At 51.7% G+C, this 20,650-nt stretch overlaps 1 protein-coding gene across 35 annotated transcripts in view; it reads right to left on the reverse strand.

The window, feature by feature from the left end:
* The window catches only part of LRRFIP1 (LRR binding FLII interacting protein 1), a 131,267-nt gene extending 111,379 nt beyond the window's left edge, over window positions 1–19,888 (reverse strand). For 21 of the 35 annotated variants that reach the window (XM_036901110.2, XM_036901104.2, XM_057503381.1 and 18 more), the window contains exon 1: window positions 19,718–19,887. In XM_036901110.2, the coding sequence (XP_036757005.2) occupies window positions 19,718–19,807 (90 nt within the window). In that variant the 5' untranslated portion in view covers window positions 19,808–19,887. Of the gene's footprint in view, window positions 1–19,717 lie in introns of all 35 variants that reach the window. The other 14 variants (XM_036901141.2, XM_036901132.2, XM_036901129.2 and 11 more) reach the window with 4 other exon arrangements.
* Window positions 19,889–20,650: the final 762 nt, after the last annotated feature.

Genomic DNA, 20,650 nt, shown 5'->3' on the forward strand with positions numbered 1-20,650 from the left:
TCCTGCACGTGACACCATAAAGAATCCTCTTAAAGCACAGGCCAGACCAGGCCAGTCTTTCCCTGGAGTCATCCAACAGGCACCCGTCTCACTAGGAGCTGCCGCTCAGGCCTTACAGTGTCTAGACGGCTGCAGAGGACGCAGCCCCCCACTGTCTCTTTCCTTGGACTCACTCCACTCAGCTATGCAGCCTCCCCGCTTAGGCCTGCTCTCAACCTGCATTCTTTGCACCTGCTGTTCTCTCTGCCTGGAATATCACCTTATCAGGGAGCAGTCCTCTGACACCCCATTATAATAGCAACCCCCTCTGGCCTCCTTCCATGTTTCCCCCTGCTTTTCTTTGCAACTCTTTTTATACCTTACATGTTAGAGAGCTGCCCATTCAAAAGGTTATCATTACAGTCACAGGGGGTGGAGACTGCCTTGCGCACCGCTGTGACTGAGGCACAGGAGCCATGATCAGTAAAGCTCTGCCCAGTGGACAGGTGGATACAGGCAGACCTCGGAGATACGCAGGCTCAGTTCCGGCCTTCCACCATAAAGCAAATGCTGCAGTGAGTCAGGTGAAGTTTTCGGTTTCCCAGGGCATAGAAAAGTGATGTGTACACGATACTGTAGTCTACGATGCGTGCAGCAGCATTACGGCTAGGTGTGCACACCTTAATTTAAAATACTTTATTGCTGAAAAGTGCTCACCATCCCCTGAGCTTCCAGCGAGCCATAATTCTGTGTGGTGGAGGGCCCTGGCCCTGGGCTGGTGTGCCGGCTGGCTGCTGAAGGTGGGGCCGGCTGTGGCCATTTTTACTTATTATTAATTAATTAACTAATTAATTAATTTTTATTAAGGTATCATTGATATACAATTTTATGAAGATTTCACATGAGCAACATTGCGGTTACTACATTTACCCATATTATCACATCCCCCCCCACCCCATTGCAGTCACTGTCCATCAGCATAAAAAGATGCTATAGAGTCACTACTTGTTTTCTCTGTACTATACTGCCTTGCCAGTGACCCCCCTACATTATGTGTCCTAATCATAATGCCCCTTACTCCCCTTCTCCCTCCCTCCCCACCTACCCTCCCCACCTCCTTCCTTTTGGTAACTGCTAGTCTCTTCTTGGAGTCTGGAGTCTGCTGCTGTTTATTTCCTTCAGTTTTGCTTGGTTGTTATACTCCACAAATGACTAAAATCATTTGGTACTTGTCTTTCTCCACCTGGCTTATTTCCCTGAGCATAATACCCTCTAGCTCCATCCATGTTGCAAATAGTAGGATTTGTCTTCTTTCTATTGCTGAATGATATTCCATTGTGTATATGTACCACATCTTCTTTATCCATTCATCTACTGATGGACACTTAGGTTGCTTCCATATCTTGGCTATTGTAAATAGTGCTGCAATAAACAGAGGAGTGCATCTGTCTTTTTGAATCTGGAATCTTGTTTTCTTTGGCTAAATTCCTAGGAGTGGAATTACTGGGTCAAATGGTATTTCTATTTTTAGTTTTTTGAGGAACCTCCATATTGCTTTCCACAATGGTTGAACTAGCTTACATTCCCACCAGCAGTGTAGGAGGGTTCCCCTTTCTCCGCATCCTCGCTAACATTTGCTGTCCCTTGTCTTTTGGATGTTCATTAAAAAAAATAAGACAAACAATGAAGCTGGTTGCAGCAATTGACTCTTCCTTTCAGAAGTGATTTCTTTATAGCATTTGATGCTGTTTGATAGGATTTTACCCACAGAATTTCTTTCAAAACCAGAGTTAATCCTTTCAACCCTGCTGCTGCTTTATCAACTAAGTTCATGTTATATTCGCAATCCTGTTGTCATTTCAACAATCTTCACGGCATCTTCCCCAGGAGGAGATTCCTTGTCAAGAACACACTTCCTTCGCTCACGCATATGGAGCAGATCCTCAGCTGTTAGTCTGATCTGGAGATGCAGCAGTTCAGCCCCATCATCAGGCTCTGCTTCTGATTCTCGTTCTCCTGTTTCCACCACATCGGCAGCGACTTCCTCCTCTGACATCACCAGTCTTCAATGTGTAAAAAACACACTACTTGCGAAGCACAGCGAGGGCCATGAAGCAGGTCTGCCTGCATTTGAAAGGTTGCTGAGACAAGGACCACCTCTTATCCTTCTCTGGCCCCAGCATATCAGTACCTGTAGGCGCTAGTCAAACATTTATTTGTTGAATCAGAGAAGGAATGAATAAATGAATGAACAGGCAATTGAATGCAAACACAATCCAGGACTCTGGAAGCCAGGGTGATGCTGGTCTCCGGCGCTGTTCTGAACCATGGGAGGCAGAATGAGGCGACGACCAGAGGAATAAAATGGAAAAAAAGAAGAAAAAAGTCAAGATCCTTTACAGTCAGCTACTGACAGTGGCCTGAAAAACATCTTCTTTTTAGAAAATGAAATCTCCAAAGACACTGAGAGTGCCCTCTGGTTGACTTGTAATTGCGTCTGACATCATCGTGTTCTCAGCAGAGCACAGCTACTTAAGTAGGGCCCACTTCACGGGGGCACCTGCTCCGAGCCGGGCAGGAGGTCCACAGCGGGCCTTGGGTGCCCAGGCCCCGGCCCAGCCTTCCTCCTGCTCCTGCAGAAGCCGGCAGCCCAGCAGCTGCATGTGGAGCCTGAGAGCGGCTGTGGGCCACAGCCCTTCTCAGGAACCCATTCTGGGCCTCTGGGAAGCCCTGGGGGAGCCAGGACAGTGGCGCTGACGCATCTCACTGCAGCATCATACCAGGAGGGCAAAAGGGACAAAATCCTGAAAAGACATCTTTCAGGGGTTTGAGAAAATGAGGTAAGGGCAATAGACTGCTTGATTTCAGTGTTTTTTCCTTCCTTGCTGTGGTCCCGACACCACTCCCTGCTTCACAGGGACCCACTCTGAGCCACCCGGCAGGGTCTCATCCCTCCGGGTCCAGGCTGCTGGGCTGGCGGGACACACGGGCACAGCTGGTTTCTAGGGAAAGGGGTCTCAGTCGCTGCTCACAGGAAGACAAGAGAGGCAAAGAAAAGTGGAGTCTCCGTGACTTGCCAAGTTCACAAAACAAATGTCTGAGTGAAATTAAAATCAGATTGCTGACCTGACGGCATCTATGAGAACACGGTGGACACTTGAAAAACAACAGTGATGTGTTGCCACATAATTTCAGACAAGGACAATCCCTACAGATAGGGACAGGAGGAGCACTGGGGTGTCAGAAAAGAGCTTGCTGGGAAGACGTGGTGGGCAGTGTAGCTATTTCTAGCCCCCTGCATTCTTAAAACACAAGCGCGGCACGGGGCACCACAGCCGGGTGAGAGGTCCTGGGCCATTCGAACAGAAGTTCCACCCACATGGGGGCAACCTCGGCGTGATATTAAAGCCCAAACAGAGAGCAAAACAAAGCAGAAGGACAGTGTCCCAGGGGCTGCTCAGGGTCCGGGGCAGATGCTGCTGGTCAGGTACAGCCCTTGGTGTCCCAGGGCATCAAAGGAAGGGGTAAGTTTTCCCCCAGATTCAGATGTGGCTCCTACTTGAACAGTCTGAAATGCAGCCTCACCAGCAGCCCCAGCTTCCCACGGAAATACCCATTGACGGCTTAAAGAAGGCAAAGCTCACCCCAGCACAGTTAAGGCATAGCCCAGGGCAGGATCTGGGAGCCCCCGCAGCTGCAGGCTGGCCGAAGGGGTGAAGGCAAGTCCAGAACTGCTCACCACCCAGCCACACAGCTGTGGGGCGGCACCAGCCAGGGAAGGGGCACCTTCTTTTGCCCCAGCCCTGCACCTGGGGGCCACTCTTCCTTCCTCTCTACTTCTTACAAAGGCCTCAAGGAGTCAGCCTGGCACCCTTCCTGCTGTCTGTGCCCAGAAATGACATGCCACTTTGGGGTGGAGGTGTTCAGAGCCAGTGAACATGTCACCGTGGCCTCTGCCCACTGTGAGGTGATAGTGCAAGTCCTTGAGAAGGTAGTGGGGCTGTCTCTGTGAGGCTGGGAGGAGCCGAGGCCACTCCGACCTAGGATGGGCATCTGGGGTGGGCAAGAGAGAAATGCTCACCATTTGAGGCCTCCAAGATTTGGGGTGTTTGTTACTACATCATAACCCCACCTATCCTGTTGAGACAAGGGTTTCAAATACTAACACCAGTCCTAACACTGAAGGAGAATTCAAAGTGAAAAAAGTCAAACAGAAAAAGGAGCCTGATGCTAATGACAGAGGGTAGATTTACAGTAAAGTGAACCACCAGGAGCTGTTGTGAGCATTTCACTAAACATATAAAGCTGGATTATTAGGAGAAAAGGGAAAACCAACAGACCAGTAAGGGAAGCCACCTCTTCATTTCTGAGGTAGGAATAATAGCACTGCCTGTCTTTGTCTGCTCTGGCAGCCATAATAAAATGACAGCCTGGGTGGCCCGCACAAGTTTAGGAGCCCAGAGACCCAGGACCACGTGTGGGTTATGGCGACTACTCTTCTCCTGGCCTGTGGATGCCACCACCTTGCTGTATGCCCGCAGGGAGAGAGCTCCCTCTTGTCGCTTCTGATTAGGACACTAATCCTATTGGATGAGGGCCCCACCTTCATGACCTCATTCAAACCTAATTGCTTCCTTAGAGGCCCCATTTCCAAAGGCAGCCACCCTGGGGTTTGGGCTTCTACATACAAGCCTGCTGGGACACATTCAGTCCACACAGCCCCTCAGCAGCACTGAAGATTCAGTGAGTGAATCGGAGGGCGCCCAGCGCCCAGCGAATGCTGACTGCCGCTGTCGCTCGCTCTGACTGCCGCTGTGGGCGCCCTCCGCGACTGAACAAGCTAAGGAGGGAAAAAAAGTGACCGGATCAGAGGAGGGAAGAGCGAGGCCAAAGCTTATCTGACTCTGAGGGCTCCCCGGAATCTGCCGGATGGTCCCTTGTGCACACTTAGAGTTGACATTTTCTAGAGAAAGATTCATAATTCTCTGCAACCTGGACATTTCATCTTTAGTAGCCTGGTCTGGTCTGAATTTTCTTTGGTCTTCCTCACATTCTACAGCTATTACTTAAGATATTTTTTCTAAAAGACATTATATTTTCCCTTCTTTCCTTAGACTTTTCCCCTCTTTACACATTTTAACAGTAGAAAGCAGGAAACACAATAAACAAAATATATGTCCACTGAAGAGCAGTTATTTAGGCTTTACTGCCTGGTTTAGCTTTGGCTGTTAGATTTCTTTACCGATGCCATATATCAAAAAGCACCTTCAAGCCAAACTCGTCTTTTGAAAAATTGAGATCTCATCTCAAGCTGAGGCAGTAAATGACTAGATTACAAAAAGTGACAATGAGTTAAGATGAAGAAAGTCACTATGCACATACGACCCCCAGTCATACAATGATCCACATTTAGCCTGACCCATTCTCTCAAAAAAAAAAAAAGGAAGTTAATAGCATTACTTTCCCGAGCATATCTCTTTCCCAGCAGGAAGGGCACACGGCCGCTCTGGCACCGAGGAGACCAGAGCATGGGATGCTGCTTAGAGCTCGTCCCTTTGAGTGGCTCTGGGGCAAAGGGGCAAAGGGGCCCAGGCGTGGGGTCGGCAGATTCTGTGCATCCATTCGCACAGCACTGAGCAGGACACTAAAGGTGACTGGGAGACCCGGCCAGCATCGCGACAGCAGGAGAAACAGCAGAGGCCCCGGGGCTGGGCCAGGAGGAGGCCCGTCAGGCACCACAGCACGTTTGAGGGCTTCCCACTCCCTGCTCTCAAGACCGCTGGTTATACCAAATAACCTGCTTTTGCTATTCACACTTAAAAAGGAATTACTTATCTACTGATGAACGTTAGGGAGGCAGAGGGTTCCTGCCCAGCCGCAAAGTATCTCTCTTCAAATCTACTAATTATTGTGAAGGTTTTTGCATAGAATCACACATTCTTTGATACTCCTTCCTCTAGGATATGAGGCTGACGTTCCCTCCCCCAAGTGTGGCCTGGACTTAGTGACTTGCTTCCAGGGAACAGAGTGGGGAAAGGGAAAAACAGTAACTTGACAGCAGAGGAGCCAGCAGACCCCACGAAGCCCAGGGCTCAGGGTCACATTGTCGGTGACAAGTCTTGGCATCACATGCCCCCGATGTGATGTGATGTGAGCAAAAGGGCACTTCACCTCCATGGAATCCTTCCTGCAAACCCATAAGCTCTGTCTCAGACAGGCCCTAGTTGCTACTCTTCAAGGGAGCCCAGTCAGGAATGAAAGGGAAGGTCCCAGAAACCATGACAGACAAGAGACAAAGGCGACATGGCGACATACGCAGTGTGGGACCCCGGAAAGGCAAAGAGTCACTGAAAAACTGGGAAATCTGTATAGAGCCTGTAGTAATCTAACAAAAAACATTGCTTGGAACAGGTTCTGTCTTCTCTTAAAGACCCATTCAGCTGAGCATCCCAGCTCTATGAGGCACAGCTCGGACATTTCCACGTTGTTTCCATCTGCAGCCCTGCAGCCGCCTCTCACACGTGACACCAATATCATTCTCCTCCAAATGTCTCCACTGCTGCAGGTGCCCCCTGGGGGAGTGAGCCTCAGCACCCACGGGAGGCGAGAGTCACACTAAGACAGACATTTACTGCACCTGGCAGGTCATATTTATACACCTAACTTCCTCCAGCCCAAGCACCCCAAAAGGGAAGCCACACAGGAGAATGTTCTACAAACATAGTCCAAGGTGCTTCAGCCCCTGATAAAGGGCCATCAGCCCTGGGAGGACTTTCCTGGATACAGTAAATGCCTTTGTAGGGAAGGCGGCCTCATTGTACTGGCAACGTGTGGAGCAACCTGACCGCCATGCGCCACCCAATGAAGCCAAGGTCCCCCCACTAGGATCATTCCGAGAGTTTTCCCAAGTGCATGCATTATGAAAAAGGTCAGTGGAGAAACACGAGAGGTTGGAATGGGGGAACAACTGTAAGGGTGAAAGGGAAAAGGATCAAAAGTTCCCTGCTTTATCTCTCCTTCTACACCGTCGCAGAAAGGTGGACAAGGTGGCTAGTTATGCTGGCCATGGGGAGGCTGGAGTCAAAACATCCCTTCTGGAGAAAGAACGTCCTGCCCAATGAGATTCTGTTTGCTGCAGGTTTCCAGTAGGTCTTCATTCACACTCAAGTGACCATTGATCATCTTTGAAATCTTGTTCTGGCATCAAAAGAATCTGAACTTTCAAATGTCACTGGGAATCCACCCGTGTGTTCACCCATGTGAGGCTCGCTCACTCACTCACATTTAGCACAGCGGCTGGCGTCTGCTGTGCGCCAGAGGGCAGACCCGGGGGACTGTGGACGCTGACGTGGGGAGGCGGAGCACCCTGCTGGGGCTGAAGGTTTCTGTAGCATTCACATTTGTTACTGAAGCCAGCCCCTGTCCCCGCAGGCACGCGGGTAGGAAAAAGCTGCACTATCCTAATCAGGAGTGTTAGTGCAAATGCTGCTCTTCACCTCAGCATCCCCATAACTGAGGCAGCACTTCCCAAACTTTGCTGAGTATCAGATCCCCTGCAGGGCTTCCCAGAACCCAGAGGGCCAGTTCAGCCCAGGTCCCGACTCAGTGGGATGCATGGGGCCTGATGAGCAACATCTCCACAAGTTCCAAGAGTCGTGGGTACTGTGTCTGGAGGCCGCAATCTGGGAACCACTGAGCCGGGGGGAAATCAAGTGCCCTAAAGTCCAACGGATGTGCTTTGTTTTCTCAAAGTTGGTGGAGCAACTCCACAGCTCCTGTTTCAGAGAAGCCATTGTGAGCTCCCCATTCGAGCGGCCAGAACCATCTAGGTGATGGGCTGAGCTGACTCTTCCCCTGAGGCACCAGCGGTCTGTGCAGGTTTCCTGGACAGTTAACACCCCCAAAACAAAAGGGAAGGCACAGAGCCAAACAGATACCATTTACTCCAAGTCCAAATAAAGGCTGAGGAGCCCAGGGCCATCCTTTGCCCTTGAGAAAAGGCTTGATTCAGTAACACCCTGTCACAAGGGACAGCGTGCAGAGAACAGAAGCTGCTCTCCTACGTGAGACGGGGCCTTCCAACACTCACTCCCTTTCTAGGCTGTGCAGACTGTACCTGGGGGCAGACTGGAGGGTCTGAGGCATAAAAGGATGTCAGTGATGACTGGAGAAGGTTGCCAAAGCCCCCGGACTGGCCCCCTCCGGGCCCCTCCCTGACACGTGGGGCTGGTGGGGGTCTGTGGCTGTCACGGTGGCAGTGACTCCAGTTTATTTCTTCATCACTTCCCTGTGGGCCTGAAAAGACCAGGGGTCTGGAAGCCCAGAGAAGGGCCGCCTGTGGACAGCTTCTGGTCCGCGGCTTGTGCACTTCCCTCCATTCCTCTACCTTCCATCTTCCCTGACAGACACGCTAGGCTTGCACCAGCTTCCTCTAATTTTAGAAGAAAGCAACATCTCCATTAAAAGAGACCCAGAGTGTTCTGGGAAAATAAGAATGCACAGCTCTAGGGGCCAATGAGGTCCAGGTGATGGGCTGTTTCTGCTCCAGGTTCAGCAACAACTACAAACCTGCCTGAAACATGTAGGTGTTAAGAGTTTATTGTGAACTTTTCTGACAATAATACGACCACCATGTTACACCTTATATTGCAAAGCCTTTAGTGTTTGTGTGCATTATGTCAAATGTTTCCTCATTTGGGCCTCACATGAAGTATGTGCCACAGGTGGTGGGCGTTGTCCCTCCTTATAATTATGGAGGCCAGAGCTGAGTGGCACTTGCTCCTGGGCACCCTGATCCAGTCAGACAGCCTAGAGGGGGAGCTGGAACTGGATCTAGAGCCTAGAGCTGGGAACCTGGAACCTGAAGCTAGAGCTGGAGCCTGAAGTAGAACCTAGAGCCTGGAGCCTGAAGCCTGGAGCCTGGAGCTATAGCAGGGGACTGGGGTAGAGCCTAGAGCCTGATGCTGGTGTTGAAGCCTAGAGTAGAGTCTAGAGCCTGGAGCCTGGAGCCTGAGGTGGAGCCTGGATTAGAGCCTGGAGCTGAGGGCAAGAGCCAGGCCTCTGTCTCCATCTGGATGTCTTTTAATGTGGGCAGCAGGCAGGTGGTCCCTGTACACATGTGGTTTATGGGTGAAGACCCACGTGTGCAGGAGGGGGCCCTGCAGAGGCCCGTGGTCTAGTGATCTAGTTTAAGAATTTCAGCTGTGAATGGCAAAAGGCTGTGAATGCCTTTTGGAAGACGTGGGGATGACTAATCCTGTGGCAATGTGCTGTCACTGGTCTTTTTGTTGTCTGACACCCAGCCCCCTTCTTATCTGGGGGCCCTCCTTAGGGGGTCTGGAGTACAGGCACACTGCCAGCACCACCGGACTAGTGAGGCTGAGCGGTGGGTCTTCCCTGTCCCTCCTGCTGAGCACACCTGGGGGTTCGGGTGAGCAAGTGATGGAGGCAGGTGTGTGTGGGCCATGCCCCACCACAGAGGCCTCCTGGCTCCTGCCACGGTGTGGCAGCATGGGCTCCCTGCCCACCTGGGGGTGTTCAAGTTGGACAGAGGCATCATTCCAGGCCTGGCCATTTACTGACCTGATGCTTATTCCAGGCTGCTTCCCTTCTCCCAGCCTGCAGGTACCCATAGAAATGCCGCCCTTAGGGCTAACCAGAGACAGTGGGGTTGCAGGTGGAAGTGCCTAGCTGCATGCCCAGACAGCGACCCCCACATTCTCCCCTCAGTCTCTGGCCAGCAACCCAGCATGAAGCTGGCAGATGCCAGGCAGAGCCAGAGGGCAGTGTGGGGACTCGACTGTCACTGGCTTGGATGCTAACCCTGTGGCCGCTTGGCCTGTGGGCAGAGCTGGCTCTTAGCTTTTGTCCCAGCACTGGCCATGTCGATGCCACTGGCCACCGTGTCGTACCTGGAGCGCCCCGAGCCCTCCGGCTGGGGCCTTGTCCTGGAGAGACAAACAAGGCTCAGCTGCAGTGAGCACAGGCCGACGCCCCGCATCATGGCCCTGCATCATGGCCCCGCTGGGCCAGTTTCCTCAGGCACACCCCAGATCAGCAGGGAAAGGGTGTCTCTGACCACAGAAAGGGGCCACTCGGCCCCGTAGGATGTCACTCAAAAGACCCCCTCTTACTAGCCACTTTCAGGCCAACCTATCTTCCACAGAGGCAGCGAGAACTCTCTGCTGTCCCTGCAACTCAGGGTCCCTTCTGTCACCCCTTTTTCAGCCTCTCCCCATGCCCCTGCCCCTGCCATCCACTTGAGCGCCTTCTGGAACACACGAGAGGGTCACCATGTTGGCCGCTGACGCCCCACCATCCCGAGCCTGTAGCTGCCCGGCCAAGCTTCCAGGCCCCCAGCCCCTCCTCCTAATTCCCAGGAGGCCTGGGGGGAAAGTCCACGGAGGACACGATTTGGGCAGCAGGGCCTTCACCCTGCTGCGGAGCAGCCACGTCCCCTGACAAGAGCCGAGGTTTCTGTGGCTGAGGCGAGTGGTTCAGAGCTCAAGGTGTGAGCAGGCATCGTGGTGGAAAACGGGAAACGGTGGTCGGCCCTGGGCCCCAGGGGCACCTGTCAGTGTCTGGGGACATTTTTGGTTGTCACTGGTGGGTAGAAGCCAGCATGTGTTCCAATGTGCAGGACACCCCCCACATCAGCGAATTCTCTGGCCTGAGAGTCAATAGTTCTGAGGCTGAGAAACTCTGACACAAAAGAAAAGGGGGAGGAAAAGCTTGAGAAACCAACACGGAGTTGTAAGACCGTGCGGCCACCACTTCATCACCGTGCACGCGTCGTTTCACTGCAGAGCTGGCTCCAGGCTCAGGCTAAAAATAGGCAGGTGATCCAGGAGCTTCTGAGAGGTCAGATAAGCCCCAGGATAACCAGCGCAGGACAAGACCTGGGTGGAGGGGCCCATTATCTCCATGAGTTAACCGACGGCCCAGCACCAAGGCCTGGCTGCCTGACGGTGAAGCAGCTCAAAGAATCTGGTGACTGATTACAGCTGATTCTTAAATTCAAGACCAAGAAGCAAAAATACTGTAGAAAACGGAGGGCCCTTTTGATCTCGTGCTCAACTGCACCCGCGCTCTAAGCTATGAGAGGCCAAGGGGTCCTGGGCATTAAAGACACAGCAGCCCTGAGAGCTTTTACTGAGAGTGTCAGACCAGCCCCCAGGGCCGGCCAGCCCCGCACGCACAGGAGATGGTCTGTCCTCTGTTCCCCTCACATCTTTCCTACAGACGCGCCCACGTCCCACCTCAGCCTTCACCTCACGAGGGAGGGTCCGTGCCTGCCCCTGACGCAGGATTCCTGGGCACATCCAGGCAGTCCAGCAGGGCCGCTGTCTCTTTCTGGAGATGAACACAGCCACCAAAGGCAGAAGCCACTGCTGAACTGGCACGCACCAGGGACCAGGCAGCTGGTCTGTATGTCCAGGGCTTCACTCACCACTGCAACCGCGCCTCCTTCACAAAGGACAGGAGACCCGGGTACGTTAACTTGCTATGGTCACACGACTCGGAAAGGACAGGAGACCGGGGTACATTAACTTGCTATGGTCACTCGACTCGGAAAGGCCGGCCATGTTCCTTGCAGCAATGCGCTCGCTCCCCATGCGGGTGCAGCTCTGGCTGCAGGTCAGCCTGTCCACCTGCACCACCGTGTCACTCCTCTCTGTGCCTGATCTTGAGACACAGCCCCATGGGACTCCATAACCATCCCATATTAGAGAGCACACCTCTAGGATGACATATTTCCACAAAGAATAAATCATTGCTATAAAGCTGTGTTGTCCAATATTGTGGCTACTAGCCAACGTGGCTATTTAAATGTAAATGAATTAACATTAAATACAATTTAAAAGTGCTATTCCTCAGTTGCACTGGCCACATTTCAGGCTTAACAGCTGCCCAGGGCTGGTGGCTGCCACGGAACACAGCAGGGATAGAGCAGTTCCCCCATCTCAGAAAGCCTTACTAGCCACCACTACTCTGGATGGTTTGAAAATGTATCTGGGGTAATTTAAAGCAGTATGTTAGGGCATCAGGGTGGAGTCATGTCAACATGGAAATCCCATCGCCTTGAATATCAACCCAGAAAATTCCACATCTTTCCTTGTGCCTAAGGGTAGTCGTAAAAGAAGATGAAAAATAAAAATAAATCAAGTTTAAGGGCAGAAAAAGTGGGCAACCTTATGTGATGGACATTAAAAGCATAATGAACAACTTTAGATCTCCTGGTTTCTTTATGTTTAAATATTTTTATGACCACCGTGCGATTCTTCATTCACTTCCCTGAGCCAGGAAGTGTGTGGAAACACTGCAATATAATCCACCAGTGGAGGCACTGAACGGTCTGGGTCTTACATACTTGCTGATCCGAGAGTTCACCCATGGCCAAGACCATATCACATTCTGCCTACCTAAACTCTCCAGGTGTTTTATATTTGTTTTACATCTCAGATTTTAGAGAATCTTCCAAACAAATAAATGAGTTATCCCTGATGCCCAAATTTTATTTTTTGTAACCCCTTGTTTGCTCACCTAATTTGATATTTTATTCTGCTCTCAGTAAGAGTACTGGTTTAGGCTGTAGGCACATTAGCAATGAAATATTCTTCCCTGGCATAAATCTTAGATTAATTTTCAACTTTCTTCTTAATCCCTACTACTCTCTTAATCCAGACAGAAAGGAAAACTCTACCTACAGACACCAAATCTGAGAAGTCTGGCTTGTTAGCATTAAGAAACATTTCCTTCCAACACCGACACCGTTGTGGATAAGGGCACTGGCCTTCAGCAGGGGGGACCTGGGCTCAGACCCAGGCTGTGTGCCTGTGCCCTGAGGAAGTACTTACTGCCTGGTGCCGACACTTCAGACACCCCTCTGCACCCCTGGTGGTGTCCTGCTCACATCCCGTGGCATCTCCCTTCCTGCCCTTTGCTCAAATTGTTCTCACTGTGTTTTGTATCTGATGCATAGCCAGGGATCACCACACATTTGGGAGAGCCTTCAAGGTGAAAGACAGAGGCCGAAACAGGCAGAGCACAAAGGAAACAGACTGTAATGCAGGGAACAAAAGACAAGTTCCGGAAAAAACAAAAGCTCAAAATGAATATCCTCAGAATGACATGAGAAGGCACTGTATGAATGAATCAAGAAAGAATGCCATAGGAAAGGAACAAAGACCACCACCAAAACACAAACAAAAAAAGCCTCTTAGAAATTAAATATGCAATGGATAAGTTTAGTAGAAGGAGTGGAAGATGAAGTTGAGTTATCTCCCCAAAAGTATCACCAAAAGACAAAAAGTAAGAACATGAGAATGAAAAGGAAGTTATCCCAACACCAGGAGTTCCTGTAAAAGGGACTGAGAAAATGGGGGGGAGGGAAAAAAAAATCCAGAAAAGTTCCCAGAATTCTAGGGTACATGTTTCCAGATTGAAGTAACCTAATGAATGCTCACTAATGGAAAAAAAAAATTCAAAACACTGAGGGTGAAGGGAAAATCCTAAAAGCTTCTAGAGAGTAAAGGCAGATATCCTACAAGAAACTGAAAATATACAAGGCAGCGAAATTCTCAAAGCAATCCTGAAAGCTAAAATAAAATAAAAATTGTGGTAGAGAATAGTTTCCAGTTTTGCTTTTTTGATATTTTTAGTATATGTTATTGAATAGGTAATCAATACAGTCACATGGTTCAAATATCAAAAGAGTATAAAAAGTTGCAGTTAAAAAATCTGCTTCCACTTACATCCCACACTCCTTTTATTGTGTGTCTGCCAGCGCTTTCTTACGCAAATCCAGGCAAATTACAGCCATTCTCAGAGCATGCTATTTTCACTTTCTGCACATTACTTTTTCTCAGTTAACAATACATGCTGGAAATTGTTTTAAAAAATACATAGAAATCTTCCCCATTCTTTGGAAAAGTCTTTTTTAACCTAGAACTCTATACTCAGCCAAACTATCAATCAAGCATGAGGGTGGGATAAGGACGTTTTCAGATATGCATTTAGAACAGGCATTCTCTCTTCAGAAAGCTACTGAGGGATGTGTTCCAGCCAAATGAGAGAGTAGTCCAAGAGAGAAGACAGCAAATGGGATCCAACAATAATAACAACAACAGAAAAGTGGCAAAAGGTATTCTTAGGAAGGCAACAAAAGGAATGACAGGTGCAGCCAGTCCCCAGACCACCCAGAGCAGACTGGGTCTAGAGGGCTGAGGTCTTCAGAAGGTAGATTTCCAGGAGGGAATAAAATGGAATAGATAGATTACCCGATGAATAGATTAATAGAAAATAGCATGGGGGGGGTTCTGCTGAGAAGTTTTTGAAGAATTAGATATGATAGATTTGGAAAACAGAAATAACTCCAGAAAATGCAGAAACCTGTGGAGGAAAGAAGTATTAGAGTACACCACTTGGCTCTGCAGTTGACACTATTGTGTGACGTTGTTGCCACCACTAGCGTTTACTGAGCATTTCCAGTTGCTGCTCTGAGGACTTTTCATGAAATGCCTCATAAGCACCCTGTCAGATATGTACTCTTAAATTTTCACCGTCCACCATTTGGGGAAACTGAGGCACAAGGTGGCTAAGTAACTTGCACTTGGTCATGGAGAAAGTGGCAGAATCAGGATTTGAACCCAGAAAATCTGATGCCAGCCCCCATCATGTTCTCCAGTCTATTGTTCTGCCAGTGACTATTTATTTAACCTGAAATGACAATAGCTATGGAATAAAGATGAGAGGAAATTGGGGAGAAGGCCTGAGCAAGACCTCATCCTCCAAACTGCAGATGATGTCTAAAATTCAATAAAATCACCAGTTCGTGCAGATGTGGGTTATTTATAAACATGGAAGATCATCAACAGATTGTTCAGGGTCTTGTAAGGCCCCCAAGAACTTCACTTTTACTGAGAGGCCTGAGAAGCCATGGGAGAGTCTGAATCAGAGGCGTGACGTGGTCTGACCTATTTCAAAAGGATCACCCAGCTCCTGTGTGGACAATGGCCTGAGAATATGGGACAGAGGAAAAAAAAATTACTCTAAATAAAAATTAACTCTTAAAAGATGAGAGGATGACAAGAGAAGAGGAGAGAGAGAGCAAGGCTGAGAAGAACATGGCGCTCTCCCCGCAGTGTGTGCCCGACTCTCAGAGGCCAGGCAGTCCCAGAGACAGGGGCACGTTGGCCTGACTGCAGGACACTGCCTGGAACAGGGCCTTGGACGGAGCCAAGAAACCAATGCAGGAATTAGCCTGAAGGATGAACCGGCACGTCTTAGTTACCCAGTGACCTTACAGAAGTCACCTAGAATCTGTGAGCCTGCTTCTCCGAGTCAGACAGACACTCCAACCTCTTCTCATGGGGCTCGGTATCACTACAGAGTGGAGTGTCTGGCACATTGTGGGCCCTAAAAGCAACCTCAGTTCCAATCCCTCCCCGTTCCAGGGCTGTACCCTGCCAAGGCTCATGGGTGACAGGCTCAGCTAGAATCCAGGTTCCCCCGATTTCCATCCCACTGTGCAACCTCTTCATGTCATCCACATACAAATGACATCCTAACCACACTACCATCGAATCGTTACAGATTTGCCCAGGGATGGGAAATGGAGACAGCTGGCTCTCTGATAGAAACAGCTGTGGGGTGGGGCCCACAAGTCATCCATGACCAGAGGGATTGTCCACAGCTGAGTTCCTGATTCCACCTCCAGTGGAACCATCTTGTCGGGAATCACAGAAACAGCCCAAGGTCACAGGCGTGGTGTTTGCAATTCCTCTGATAGCCCAGACTTTGATAAAAACCCGCCTGGAACATTCCTAGTGCCTGTCACACACACCAAGGTGTGTGTGTGTGTGTGTGTCTAGGCAGGTCAGCTAGGGCAGGGCCTGGGTGTACTCCCTGGCGGTGGTGTTGGAACTCGGGGCAGGACAGGTCTTCCTGCTGAACAGCCGGTACCGTGCGGGGTGGTCAGCACCCCTCACCTCCTGCACTTCCTGGAAGGAGGTGGCGTGACCGTGTCCTTGGTCCCAAACCACCGCCAACACTAGAGGACACAGCTAGTCAGTGCCCAATAGGTTTTTGCCCACTGGTCCCTCAGAAAAGCAATTTTGTCTGGGAATTGCGGGTGAGGGTGACAGTCCACATGAAGTGAACAGGCTGCAGGGACAAGGCCAAGTTCAGGTAATGTTGGTCCCCGTGTCATCTCTCCTGCAGGCTGGGGCCTCGGCCGAGAGAGCAGAAGTGTGTGTCATGCCCACTAGGCTCACTCCTGCACCACCTGGTCCCACCAGAGCCGGAGGAAGGTGGAGTGGGAGTTCCAGAGTGAACCAGATTTCCAGGCTGATCTGAAAAACCTTGTGCACCCAACCCCCAACTTGGCCTTCAATGGCCTTGAGGCTTGAGGAGCAAAGGAGATAGGCTGATGGATGAAGGCTATTTGGGCAGGACGGGGTGGGGAGACAGAAAATTAAAGGGGGATTTAGAATTAGAATGTTCTACATTTATAGGACTTCCCAGAATGAGGCATGGGGTTGCCCTAAATTGGTGTCTCTAGGAGCAGAGCCTGAGGCAAGGGTTTGGACATGGTCTATTGTGGGAGCACTGTCAGCAGAAGAAGAGTGAGGGGAGCAGTAGTAGGGGTGGAGAAGGAGGCAGCCTCAGCTGTAGTCTGCCATCAGCCCCAACCCGTGGATGCCCCAAGCTGGCTCCACCTTGAGGCAAGGGGAGGGGACTTTTTGTGTTCTCATATCCGTCTGTCAATAGCTGCAGGCTGCCCCAAGGGTGGGAGAAATCGTACCCTTGGTGGCTGTGAACCCATCCCGAACAGCCAGGGCTCACAGGCCAGGAAGTCAGCACTGCTAATAGGGGGTCTGGGCGGGTGTCACTGTGTGCCCAGAGGACGGTGGCGTGGTGGGGCACTCTGGGAGAGGAGGCTATGGGGACGCTGTTGGAAGAGAACCACCCAGCCAGGGAGGGAGGGACCCCCGTGTGGCCACGGAGGGATGATAAGCTCACTGTGATGGTTAAGGGACCCACAGAGATTCATTTCTAATGCATTTACACATTACTCCTTTTTGGGGGGAATAGGTGTTCCCTTTCAGGAAAGGCATTTTCCATGCAAGGGGGACACTTTGAATTGCTTTGGGCCCAGTGACAGCAATATCATTTCACTCAGTGGCAGAGCGCTGAATGAAGAGTTGGGATGCCACCAAAACTTATCAGCAGGATGTTAAACCCAGTAGGAGAGAAAAATGTATCTGTGTCTAAACACTTCTCCCCAGGATGTGGAAACACTGCTCATGCTGTCAGTGGTGGGGAGCTTTGCAGAGTGCTTGCCGGACCTTTCTCCTGACATCCTGCCTGAATTCCACCCCAGATGAGCCAGTAAGAAGCATGCTCGCTGTGCTGACACATCCTCTTGTTGTGCGGTCACAGCTCCATTTACTGCAAATGGGCCTTGAGGCAAATGGAATGTAACTGCAGGAATATGAATGTGTCCCTTCAATCCGTGCAGGTCACCACCGGCTCCTGCCCAGGAGGCCCTTCCCTCACCCTGCCCCAGGCCCTGGCAGGCTAGGCCTCCCGTGTCTCCCCCAGGACGCTCCACTTGTTCTCCAGAGCACACTTTCTTAGACACCTGTCCCCACACATCGCACCTCTGCCATCTTCTCAAATGCTCCCCAGTTTTCATTCAGGCCCCCACACCTCTCCAAGGGCTTCAGAGGCCTACTCCCCCCGTTTCCAGAATGGGCCGACTGGTTCCAGGGCAGGCCCCACACCCTCCCTTGCCATGGGGACTGGTCTGGGCCACTGAGTCTACTGTTCTGGCCACAGGGCCTGGCTGGGGAGATGCACTGTCATGGAAGTCCCATCAATAAATTATAACTCTTTGATTTCCAAACCTTCAGGACATAAGTCCATGGCCCTTTGAAATCAGATCTTTTCCTTCCTTCTGTTATTGTTATTGATCTATAGATCAGACCCCTTGGGCCCTGCTCCTCAAGGGCAGATCCTCTGAAGTTCATCTCTGAATCTGTCCCCCAGGATGGAGGTTTGGAGAGCATGACACGTATCTGCTGAGTTGATGGGCAAATAAGAAAGTACTGAACCTAAGACAATTTTGTTAGTTTCTGTAACAACTCCAGTTACTCAGGACCTCCAGGCTGTCAGCACAGGGAGCGTCCCCAGCCTCTCCTTTCAGTCTATTTCTATAAAAACCAGCAGACACAAGGTAGACTTTGGAAGCTTTCATTCCTTTGTCTGTAACCACCCACGGGAAGACAAGGCCCACAGATCATCAGACCCTTTGGCCTGGCGGACAACACTTGCTTGGGCTTATGGTCAGATACATTCACAGATGACAGTCTTCACAGGGTGGGATTACGTTCAAGTTACCGCATTTAGCAAATGTCTATATTTAGCCAAATGGGCTTTAAATGCCTTGTTCTTCTTCTGTTTACTAAATGCAACAGACCCTTGGGAGCACCTACTATGTGTCTGGCTCTTTTGAGCTATGGGGTTACAAAAGTAAGACACTGCCTGCCTGTCACCTTCTATAGGGGGACAGACAGGTGAACAAATAATGCTGAGGCAACATGATCTCTACACCACATGTAGAGAGCAAGAGCTGGAGGAGCTGCGTGGAGGCAAGGAGACTTCTGTCGAGGGTGATGTAGGTCTCACAGAGGACACCTATCTACAGTGGGCTTTAAGGGATGAATAGGAGTTGGCGTGTAAAGCTCTTTTCCTTCTACAGCTTAAACCCCAAAGTCTTTATTCATTCAATATTCAATGAAAGCTAATTGACAGCCATATGTCCATAAAAGCAAAATCAGGTGTTTACAAGTAAAACCACTTAAGAACTGCTTAGAGAGTAGAGCTCAATAAATAACTGATGGATGCAACCAGACAGCACAGCCCGCGCCTGGAAGCTGGAAGCTTTCTCACAGGGGAGTAACGGTATGCAGACTACCAACACCACGCCCTCCCTTCAAACCCAAACACCTGGAGGAGGGCAGGAGGGTTGCACGCACCGGCACATACATTCCTTATGAGTTGGCGCCCGCACATACACAATCCAGAAGGTGCATGGTGAAAAACCAAGTTCTCTTTGTGCACGCTGGGCCCATGGGACCCCCTCCCCAAAGAGGCTGGCTACTGCTCCCAATCTGCGGTGCCTCGTTCCAGAGGTCACCGATTTGTCTGACCTTCGAGTTGAATCCTTGTGGGGGAGAAAGCCCCTGTTCGGATATGCACGCTGCACCCCTTTCATTTGCCACGCAAAGTTCATCACCCTTCACATACATTCTGACCAGGAAACTTGGATGACACCCGGTTTCGGGCACCTTCCAGGACCCCAAGTTCGTGCCCAACCTGCCCCTTGTGTGACAACCGACGACAAACGTGAGCAGGGCCACACCGCCAGGAACGCGTGGCCTACGGGGGCTGTCCGTGGGCCTCCCTGGCCGGGCTCCGGCACCCCCACGCTGCGGCACCGCGCTCCCCGTGGCCGGCCGACCCCTGGCGCGGCGCCGCAGCCCATTCCCGGCCCGGGCGCAGCGCCGAGGCCGCGGGGCGCGGGGGTCTGTGCGGGCGGCGTCGCCGCCCGAGGCCAGGCGCCCGGCCCGCCGGGTTCCCGCGCCCCCGCGCGCGCGGACGGGAGCGGACAGACCGACGGACGGGCTGACAGCTCCCCTGACAGCCTCCCGCGCCCCGCGCCGCCGCCGCTCACCTCGCGCGCGATCTGGTTCAGCGCGTCGTCCTCCGCGTTCAGCCGCTCCCGGTTGGGGAGCCGCTTGCGCCCCGAGCCCTGGGTGCCCATGTCCAAAGGCGCGCCACCCGCTGCTGCCGCGGGGCCGCTCCGCGCTCGCGCCCCCCTCGGGCCGCGCGGCCCCTCGCCCCGCCCTTCGCCGGCGTCATGGCGTCACGGCGCGGGCGGGGGCGCGGGGAGCGGGGCGCCGGGTCCCGCGGGCGGCGTCGGGGTGGGCGTGGTGGCAGGTTGGCTGGCAGGATGGCCGGGGACTTGGCGTGTGGGCACGGGAGAGACGGGCTAGGGTGCCAGGGACGGAAGGTTCAGAGGCGCCCGGAGGCTGGGGCCGAGAGGCCTGGGGGTGGGGCCCGGGGCGCTGGAGGGGGGGCCCTGCTGGTGAATCGGGGACAGGCGCATCCTGGGCGGCGGGGGACCTTTGAGCGGCGACCTCCGTGGGGGCCGCCCGAAGGCTGCGGGGATTGGGTTGCACAGGGGTTTTACACGGAGGGGTGGGTGCAGGGACGTGGTTCAGACCTGAGCCCCGTGTGAATTGGGGCCCAGGAGTCACAGAGGGGCCGGTCAGCTCGCACTCACTACTGCCAGGCTGCGTGACCTTGGCCGTCCTCCTGAGCCTCACAGCACCAGGCAGAAGCACTGTGTGGATGGATGTTTCTTTCTTCACATGCATGTCCTCTGTGACCTGTCAGTTCACTTCTGTGTCGCCAGCTTCTAGCAAAAGGCCTGCCATTAGCTGCCCTTCACAAAAAGTGGTTGCATGAGGAATGAATTTACCTGAGTTTTACTTTCTTTACTGTTCTGTACAGTACAGGGTCAGATAAGGTTTGCAAAGCCATTGCCTTTTGTCCAGGAGTGACAGTGAGTAACTGCTGCTGTCAGTATTCAGTTAGGGAAGAA

The sequence above is a fragment of the Manis pentadactyla genome, chromosome 6 (assembly GCF_030020395.1).
Source record: "Manis pentadactyla isolate mManPen7 chromosome 6, mManPen7.hap1, whole genome shotgun sequence".
In the NCBI taxonomy this organism is placed as follows: Eukaryota; Metazoa; Chordata; class Mammalia; order Pholidota; family Manidae; genus Manis; species Manis pentadactyla.